The following is a 10,651-nucleotide window of genomic DNA, read 5'->3' on the forward strand; positions in this document are numbered from 1 at the left end:
TCACAGTATTGTCAATCATTATTAAATTACTAATAAAATAAAATAAATCAATATGGGATCAGGCTAGCAAAAATAGCTCATTTAGATAATGTGTTGCTTTGCCGTGTGCATAACCCAAGTTCAAGTTTATCCCTGCTGCTTTGAAGGATATTTTGGTGCTGTGGTTTATCTCTCTCTCTCTTTCTCTTTCCCTGTTGACTCTACACAACAACAACAATAATAATTATAATACATTAATATGGTGTAGAAATCAAGGAAGTGGAGAACAGAGTGGTTACTATTGTTGGTTACCATGCTTTTCAAGTCTCACAGTGGACTGCTAGTGTCTGAGTTAGAGAGGCAAGACCTGCAACTTCTCCTCTAAGCTGGTTCTGAAGCCTCTGCCTTCTCAGTTTCTTCAGTTTATTATTTTTCCCTCATCTGTATTGTAGTACTCATCTGTAGATTCTATTCTTCAAACACTTCTTGGGGTGGCCACAGGAAAAGTCCAAGGTCTTAACAATAATTATAGGTGGTTACTGGGAGGCTAAGTCTCAGTCTAGCATCATAACTTTCCTCTTACACACACTGCTTTCAATAATCTGTTCTAGGATGCCACAAGGGATGAAAAGTATCATAGGTGAACACAATCCTAACGATAGCTCATGTCCATGATAGAAGTTCTATTTTAACACAAGGTCAGTTGTAGACGAGGACTTTGATTTTGAAGAGGATGCAAGTGATATTCCTTCAGTTCTCAGTCCCTCCACATTTACATTTTATCATCCATTCTTCATTTCCTGCCCATGAAGTGGGTCACCACTCATGGGAACAGTCTGAAGGTCTCAGTATCCTCAGTGACTGGGGTCTAGGAACAGGGATACCAGCTGCCTCCATTATTATCAACCTGACCTTTTTTTTTTTTTTTTTTTTGCTGTTTTTGTTTGTTTGTTTTGCTATATGCATCTGTCATTTTTGTCATCTTCTGCTATTCCAGCACTTATCCATGGAACCCTCTCCACAATGTCCTATTGCTTTCTTGAGGAAAGCCTCTTTGTTCTTCATCTGGCCATACTCCCAATTCTAATTTTCTCTCATTTCTCTCTATCTCAAGCTCAGTGATAATTTTGGAAGGAGAGAAAAAAAAAGTTGTTATAGATTTTGTGTAATACATAATAGGAAATGATTATCTTGGTTCAAAGGCAGAAGGCTTTCATTTATCTTAAAAAAATTAAGTTAAAATCCTTGCACTTAAGGTTCAAAACTTGGTAGTTTTTTTTTAAGTGTATATTACCACCATTCGTGCCACCAAAAGTCTGTGTCCCTACCCTCACCCCCCAGCTTTACAGTGGAGCTGAAAATCCCCCCCCCCCCCCAGAGTTTTTACTTTGGTGCCAAACTCCAAAATCAATTTCTGTTTTGCCTCTCCCTTTCTGTTCTTCTTTCTCAGTTTCTGTTAATGAGTGGGATCATCCCATACTTGTCTTTCTCTTTCTGATTTATCTCACTTAACATAATTCCTTCTAGTTTATAATAGCTGTTGTAGATATGTTGTGTAACAAAATATCCTTTCCTTCTTTCTTTTTCACTTGTAGAGGAGCAACAGGCAAATACAGTTCTGAACTTTGAAGCAAGTCTCTCTTTTGAGCTTGTATCTTACATAAATATGAAGTAAGCCCAAGTATATTGGAAGAAACAAGTGATTTTCATACTGCTTACACTTTGCAATGGGAGTACTAAGATCTAAGCACACCTTCTTTAGGAACTTTGTTGGGTTCAGTGGAAGATTTCAAGCAGTGTTCACCTTTCTTCTGTTTCCAAGTTGCTTGACTCAGAATTTCAAAGCACCTCCTATATTCCCAAATACTCCATACCTCTGGGTCTGGAATGCTCCAACTGAAAATTGTGGTAGAAAATTTAACGTGCCACTAGACCTGAGCCTCTTCTCATTATCGGGAACCCCCCAGAAAAGTCTTACTGGACAAGGTATTACATTATTTTATGCAGATCGACTTGGCTACTACCCTTATATAGATAGCCTGACACTCAAAAATGTAAATGGAGGAATTCCACAGATGGGTTCTCTAAAAAAGCATCTGGATAAAGCTAAGGATGACATTATCTACTACATTCCAACAGACAATGTAGGCCTGGCTGTTATTGACTGGGAAGACTGGAAACCACTCTGGGACAGAAACTGGAAACCTAAAGACATTTACAGACGTCGGTCTATTGAACTGGTTCTGCAACAAAATACACAGCTTGATGTATTAAAGGCCACTAAGATAGCCAAAGCAGAATTTGAACAAGCAGCAAAGAATTTCATGCAAGCAACGTTAAAATTGGGAGAATTACTTCGGCCAAATTATTTATGGGGTTATTATCTTTTTCCTGATTGTTACAATCATCTTTATAATCAACCCAATTATGATGGGAGTTGCTTAGATTTAGAAAAGAGAAATAATGACGAACTCAGCTGGTTATGGAGGGAAAGCACTGCTCTTTACCCAACCATATATTTGAATAGCAAGTTAAACTCGACTCGTCAAGCTTTACTTTTTGCCCGTAATCGTGTTCAGGAAGCCCTTCGGGTTTCTAAAGTAAGAGATAATAAAAATCCACTTCCAGTTTTTGTATACACCCGTCCAACTTACACTGATGCTCCTGGGGAATATCTTACTTTGGTAAGTGATCAAGTTGTAACAGCTATGAAATAGTGCCCACAATGGCAACTAGGATATTTCATCACCATTTTTGGAGTGAATGGGATTTAACTTTTAATAGACTTTAAGAATGTGACTGGGGAGGAGGAGTGCACAGAACATTGGTGAGGGGACGGTGATTTGCATGCATTGTGTAGGGGGTATAAAACTGCTTCTGAAACCCGCCAATTTTGTAAAAGCAACATTACACCATTATTAATAAAAACATTAAAAGACTTTGAATAGAAGTATTTCTGCATAATTATATGAATGCAAAATAAGGGTGAATTTGTTTGTTTATTTTATTGTCAGGGTTAATTATAGGACTTTGTCGCTGCATGAAGATGCCATAGTTTCAGGAAGCCATTTCTTTCTTTCTTTCTTTCTTTCTTTCTTTCTTTCTTTCTTTCTTTCTTTCTTTCTTTCTTTCTTTCTTTCCTCTCCCCTCTTTGATTTCTGCTTTTTCCTGATAGAGATAGTAAAAAAGAGGTGGGGAGAGACATGGGAAAAGAGATACTTGTGGCACTGCTCCACTGCTCATGATGCTTCTCCTCTGCAGGTAGAGACTAGAGGCTTGAACTTGATTTGTTGAGTATGGCAATGTGTGCACTCTACAGGATGTGCCTCTACTGGGCCCTTTAAGATACATGTAATTTTGAAGTTAAGTTTATAATATCATATAGTCATGGAAAATTAAGTCATATAGAAAATGCATTGACTAAGTTCCTTTTAAAATTTATTTCATGGTACTGTACTTTTTTTTTTTTAATAAGTAGAAGCAATTAAAATAATACCAGGGAACCTGTATTTTGTTATAATAGGGCAATGACTATAAAAGATAGAAATTAAGTAGTGTGGGACTGTATAAATTATTATGGCTGACTTAGCACGCTTACTTTGGTACAATTATTCTACTTGTAATTTTTCATTTTATTACTATATGTCAACTCTGTTACATTTGCTAGGTTGACCTTGTGCATACAGTTGGTGAAAGTATTGCTCTGGGCGTCTCTGGAATTATAATGTGGGGAAATGTCGATTTAAGCCAAAACAGGGTAAGTTGAATTTCCAGGAATGAGGTGGAAACATTTTTATCTTCATAGTTTTGATGATTTCTGCAGAACTGAATATTAAGTACTGTGCTTGGTACATAGCACTGGATGCTCGATATTGGCTGACTATGATATTGTGTGGCTATATCAGAAGCTGAAAAAAAATTGTACTGTTTTCAGTGAAGAACAAATCAGCAAGCTTATTGGAATTCTAGAGATTAAATGGCTACTAAGTAACAAAAGCAGGAACAATCCGAATTTTCTTACATGCTGTTTTTTATCTATTTTAAAGAATAATTATCTATTTATTTATTTATCTATTTATTGATTTACTTATTTGAGAGAGAGATATCACACTCCTAGTCAGCTCTGTTATAGATTGGTGTTGAGGATTGAAATTATACCTCTTTAAACTACCTTTTCAGGATGTTGTCTATGGGTATTTTTATTTTTTATTTATTTATTGGATACAGACAGAGAGAAATTGAGAAGGGAGAGGAAGATAGAAAGGGAAAGAAACAGAGAGAGGCCTGCATCCCTGATTCACCACTTGTGAAGCTTTCCTCCTGCAAGTAGGCTTGAACCTGGGTCCTTGCAAAACTGTAGTGTGTGCACTGAACTCAGTGTGCCACTGCCTGGCCCCTCTATATTTTCTTTGACTATACTATTCTGCAAATGGATTTCAGCTTGTCAGTATGTATTTGTCCATTCATTAAATTACTGATTATTATAACACATACATATTCATGTAGTCATTTTGTCTTTCAAGCACAGCCTGTTATGTGGTCACCAAAATACAGCCACTTGTAAAATCTGGTTTATTCTTTGTTTTGTGCAGCTTTTTAGGTTAAGAGTGGTTTTTACTTTTGTAAATTTTATTTATTCATTGATTTTGGAGAGAGGCAGAATAAAATTGAGAGGCTAGAGAGAGGTAGAGATATATAGAGAGAGACACCTGGAACATTGTTTCACCATTTGTAAAGCTTTCCCTCTGTTGCTGAGGACCAGGACTTTTAACTAGGGCCCTTGTATACTGTAATGTACATGCTTTACCAGATGCCCTTTAATTTTTAGCTTTCTAAAAAAAAAGTCAAATGAATGTTTCATAATTGGTAAAACTTCTAAAATTAAAGTTGGCATGATTTCCAATACGGTTTTATTGCTGTTGTTTTGTTTATCTGTCTAGTTGCCATGACAGTTTACACACTAAAGGAAGAGTCTAGGCTAAGACTACCATTTCACATAAAAAAAATACTAACTGCCAGGCCCTTTTCAAAAAATATAAACAAACTATTAGTAAAATTTAAAAATTATTTTTAATAAAAGAAGTATTATTTTTATTTATTGAACATAATTTATAATTGTTGGACACTTGTTCAGGAATTAGAAATATAGCAGTGAACAAAGCAAATTCTAACTCCCAAAGAGTTACAGTCTCACACCTAGAAATAATCAAATGTTTTAGGTAGAGATACATGTAGTGAAGAGTAAGTAACAAAGCTGTGAAAGCAGGATGGATAGTGAAGGATGGGGGCTGGGTGGTGGCTCACCTGGTTGAGCGCAAGTTACAGAGCACAAGGATTTGGGTTTGAGCTCCCCGATTACCACCTGGAAGGAGAAAGCTCTGTGAGTAGTGAAGCAGGGCTGCAGGTGTCTGTCTTTCTCCTTTCCTATCATCCCCTTCCCTCTCGATTTCTGGCTATATCTATCCAATAAATACATTAATATAAAGAAGATCTTTTAAAAAAGAGATAAGGAGAGAGAGTAAAGGAATGAAGTTACCTTAAAAAAGGTAGTCCTTAGAGATCTCTCTGATGAGGTGTTGAAACTGACACCTGATGGAAATAAAGTATCATGGTTGTGAAATTTAAGCATGGTAATCTCAAGTGTCTTCCAGGGTAAAATATTCTTTTTAAGAGGGAGAAGTGTCAATATGCCTTGAGTACAGTGAGTAAGAACAAGGGTAGAAAGAGATGCGACACATGAGACGTAATGGGTCAGATGTAGGTTTTTTTTGTTTGTTTGTTTGTTTTACTCTGGAAGGAGATGTCAGTAGAATGAGGAGAAGAGTGAAAATTTCTGATGACTGGTTTAGAAGAATTACCTAGCTCCTTGCTAAAAAAAAAAAAAAATGTTGTACAGGGAGGCAGTGTCAGGTGTATGTGTGTGTGTAAGGATCCAGCACTGCACTGAAATGTCAATTTTTTGATTTGATAATTTTTTCTGTGCATTCATATGTTAATGTATTTTTCTTTTTTTTACATTATTTTATTTTATTTATTAAAAAAAGGAAACACTAACAAAACCATAGAATAAGAGGGATATAACTCCACACAATTCCTACCACCAGATCTCTGCGTCCTAGCCTCTTCCTTGATAGTTTTCCTATTCTTTAACCCTCTGGGAGTATGAACCCAAGGTCATTGTGGGATAAAGAAGGTCTAGGCCCATCATGTCTGTCTGTGAATCTCAGGACTCTCAGAGTAGGGTCCTAGCTGATGGGATGGCCTGATAGTGACTATAGAGTAATCGTTAAAGTATGCCCATCTCTTGCCCTTATTCAGCTTTTGCAGTCCTTGCTTTGATAAGGTTAGCTTTGGAGTGAGGAAGGGAAGTATAATAGGAAGTAGGTGAGCAATGTATCTAAGTAGACACTATTTCATTATGCACTTTATACTGTCTCACTGCAGTATTGTGCACTTTTGCTTTCAGGAATATATTTTCCCTAATTTATGCATACATGTGAACATTGATGATTTCTATGCAGATAATTAAAGAGCTGTGAGAAAGTAACTAGGAAAGGAATCTGGGCATGGTGTTGTATAATTAAAGCTGTGACCCAAATAGCAAGATAGAATCAACTATGTTAAATATTAAAGAACATTTTAAGCACAGTGAACAGTAAGTTCACTTTAAAATGAGCCTGTCATGACTGTCAAACAATCAGTATGTCCAGCGATAAGAAAAGATAAAAAAGAAGAAAGGATTAATAATTAAAGTTGTATTTAAGGCAAAAGAATTCAAATATTATACACCATGCAAATCATTTGGCAGTATTTGAAAGAAATGGTTGTGGTCATATAAATTATAACAAACAATGATTCTAGTACTAGGAATTCATAATTTTATATTTCTATTAGTCAATTCCAAGATGTATCTCTGTACTGAAATCAAGGTATCAGCGAGAATTTTTCTCTTGATGTAAGGAACCTGACATGATTATTAAGTTATTGGGAGAAAAAATTGTTTGCAGTTGTAACAATGAAAACTGTCCTTGGTGCTTGGCTTTCAGAAGTATCTTGATTCTATTTTTTTTTTTGTCTCCAGGGTTATCACTGAGGCTCGGTGCCTGCACTATGAATCTGGTGCTCCTGGGGACCATTTATTTATTTTATTGTTAATTGCTGTTGATGTTGGATAGGACAGAGAGAAATCCAAAGGAAGGGAAGACAAAGAGGGGGAGAGAAAGATAGGCACCTGCAGACCTGCTTCACCTGCTTCACTGTTTATGAAATGACCCCCCTGCAGGTGTGGACCAGGGGGCTCAAACTGAGATCTTTATGCCAGTCCTTGTTCTTTAAGTCATGTGCGCTTAACCCTCAATGCTACCACACAGCCCTGTAGGTTCTTTTATTTTAGAACTTATAAAAATTATTAGTGATTTAATAATAATTTAAAAGATTATAAGATAACAGGGATATAATTCCATACAGTTCCCACCACCAGAGTTTTGTGTCTCATCCCATCCACTGGGAACGTCTCTATTCTTTATCCCTCTGGGTGTGTGGATCAAAATTCTGTATGTGGTGCCCAGAAAGTGGAAGTTCTGACTTCTGTAATTGTTCTTCTCCGGACATGGGTGTTGGCAGTTTGATTCATATCTCCAGCCTGTTTCTATCTTTCCCTAACAGGGTAGGGTTCTGAAGAGGTGAGACTTCAGGATACTTTGTTTTTTAAAATTAATTAATTTATTATTTATTTTTTTAATTTAATTTATTTTTTATTTTTTTCTTTTATTTAAGAAAGGATTAATTAACAAAACCATAGGGTAGGAGGGGTACAACTCCACACAATTTCCACCACCCAATCTCCATATCCCACCCCATCCCCTGATAGCTTTCCCATTCTCTATCCCTCTGGGAGCATGGACCCAGGGTCACTGTGGGTTGTAGAAGGTGGAAGGTCTGGCTTCTGTAATTGCTTCCCCGCTGAACATGGGCGTTGACTGGTCAGTCCATACTCCCAGTCTGCCTCTTTCTTTCCCTAGTAGGGTGGGTCTCTAGGGAAGTGGAGCTCCAGGACACATTGGTGGGGTCTTCAGTCCAGGGAAGCCTGGTCGGCATCCTGATGACATCTGGAACCTGGTGACTGAAAAGAGAGTTAACATACAAAGCCAAACAAATTGTTGAGCAATCATGGACCCAAAACTTGGAATAGTGGAGAGGAAGTGTTGGGGGGATACTCACTGCATACTCTAGTGTACTTCTGCTTTCAGGTATATATTTTGCAGTAGTTTATGGATACGTGTGTACATATGCTCTCTCTCACAAAACCTGGTGTATATCTAGGTTTTGGGACTTTGTTAGAAAGTGAACCACCTGGGATGGAATTAGAGTATACTATGAAAGGAAAGGTCTCACAGAGTAATGAAGCTGAAGGGTTGTCATTCCACATGTGAAGTCTCTGGACACAGTCTGAAGTGAAGCATGTTGAGGTGGCAATCGTGTTGATTAGGTTGTCATCGGCAGATGCAATATTATTTGGTATGGATTGGGAGAGGCATACGGGAAAGTGGGCCCTATCCAAGGGTTCCAGGACTGGGGGAAGTAGAGGCTCTATAGTGGAGATGTGAGGTTCCTGCTGTCTTAGGGTTCAAAAAGACAATGGATAGTTAATGTTATCATCACATTATTTGGTAACTGGGTTAACTTTGAAAAGTCCTTTGTTAGGGTTTGCTGTACAGTACCCAGTATCTTGTATATAGCTGTGCTATTGGTTGCTTCTGATCTACTTGGTCTAGGCATTTGAGAGAGTCTGCATATCAAATACACAGCCTATATATTAAAAAGATTCAGTCTGTGTTTTAAAAGACTTCAAGACATACAATTAATTTTCCCCCCTCATATTAATTAACTAGTGATTTATATGACTACATTTTACTAGGAGTGTACATAAACACCATTCCACCACCAAAAGACTGTGACCCATCCCTCCCACCCACTCCCACCCCCCACTGGCCCAGGAAGCTGCATGTCTACCCCTCACCACAGGATTTTTACTTTGGTGCCCTACTTACAATTCGGTCAGGTCCTGCTTTTAGTTTCCCTTTCAGATCTTCTTCCTCAACTTCTGTTGATGAGTGGACCCTTCCCATACTCATCTTTATCTTTCTGACTTAGCTCACTTAACATAATTCTTTCTAGCTCTGTCCATGATGGGTCAGAGAAGGTGGGTTCATTGTTCTTGATAGCTGCATAGTATTCCATTGTGTATATATACCACAGCTTTCTCAGCCACTCATCTGTTGGGCACCTGGGTTGCTTCCAGGTTTTAGCTATTATGAATTGTGCTGCTATGAACATAGGAATACACACCTCTTTTTGGTTGGGTGTTATGGAGTCCTTGGGGTATAACCCCAGGAGAGGAATTACTGGATCATATGGAAGGTCCACGTCTAGCCTTCTGAGAGTTTTCCAGACTGCTCTCCACAGAGGCTGGACCAATTTACATTCCCACCAGCAATGTAAAAGGGTTCCTCTGTCCCCACAACCTCTCTAGCATTTGTTGCTGCTGTCCTTTTTGATGTATGCCATTCTTACAGGAGTGAGGTGGTATCTTACTGTAGTCTTAATTTGCATTTCTCTGACAATCAGTGACCTAGAGCAGTTTTTCATATGTTTGTTAGCCTTTTGGATCTCCTCTGTAGTGAATGTTTTGTTCATATCCTCTGCCCATTTTTGGATGGGGTCATTTGCTTTTTTGGTGCTAAGTTTGCTGAGCTCTTTATATATTTTGGTGATTAGTTTCTTGTCTGATGTATGGCATGTGAAGATCTTCTCCCATTCTGTGAGGGGTCTCTTTGTTTGTTTAATAGTTTCTTTGGATGTGCAGAAGCTTTTCAATTTGATGTAGTCCCATTGATTTGTTTCTGCTTTAGTCTTCCTTGCAACTGGGTTTGATTCATCAAAGATGTCCTTGAGGTGTAGGTGGGAAAGTGTTTTACCAATGTTTTCCTCTAAGTATTTGATTTTTTCTGGTCTGACATCTAGGTCTTTGATCCATTTGGAGTTGATTTTTGTTTCTGGTGAGATAAAGTGATTCAATTTCATTTTTCTGCATGTTACAACCCAGTTTTCCCAGCACCATTTATTGAAGAGAGTCTCCTTCCATTTAATCCTTTGGGCCCCCTTATCAAAGACTAGATGTCCATTGGTGTGGGGATTAGGATACTTTGTTGAGGTAGTCCTCCCAGGGAAGTCAGTTTAAAATCATAGTAACATCTGCAACTTGATATAAAAGTTGGAAAGGCTATAAGATACAAAGCAGGACAAACTGTTTGATGATTCTAATAGAGGTTGTGATAGGGGCAATAATTGTCCTTAAGTTGATTTTCATGCTTTTGCCAGTACATCTCTTGTCCAACTGTATACAGTGTCTTGTCTAAAGATTGTCAAGGGGGTGATATCAATGCTGATGTTGTCAGAAGAGATTAGGAGATATTGCCTACTTATTTTCTTTTGTCTAGCTCATTGAGTAGATAGAATGATTGAAGGAAATGAAGTAGGAGGTAGAAGAGGAGGGTGAATGGGCCTACAAGTAAATATTTGTTTAGACACTTTATGGTGTCTTCTTTAGGTCTTTTATTTTGCTAGTTGAGCTTATTAATTCTAATTCTCATCAGAGAAGGCTATTAAACAC

The 10,651-nt window shown here is 37.8% G+C and overlaps 1 protein-coding gene across 1 annotated transcript; it reads left to right on the top strand.

Annotated features, from left to right (window-relative positions):
* The first annotated feature begins 1,578 nt into the window (after positions 1–1,578).
* On the top strand, positions 1,579–3,784 carry LOC103121178 (hyaluronidase PH-20-like). The gene is given in 2 exon segments (XM_060195663.1): positions 1,579–2,663; positions 3,647–3,784. Coding segments are annotated over 2 exon segments (1,095 nt in total). The 5' UTR covers positions 1,579–1,706.
* The last annotated feature ends 6,867 nt before the right edge of the window (positions 3,785–10,651 follow it).

Source organism: Erinaceus europaeus, chromosome 8 (genome assembly GCF_950295315.1).
Source record: "Erinaceus europaeus chromosome 8, mEriEur2.1, whole genome shotgun sequence".
In the NCBI taxonomy this organism is placed as follows: domain Eukaryota; kingdom Metazoa; phylum Chordata; class Mammalia; order Eulipotyphla; family Erinaceidae; genus Erinaceus; species Erinaceus europaeus.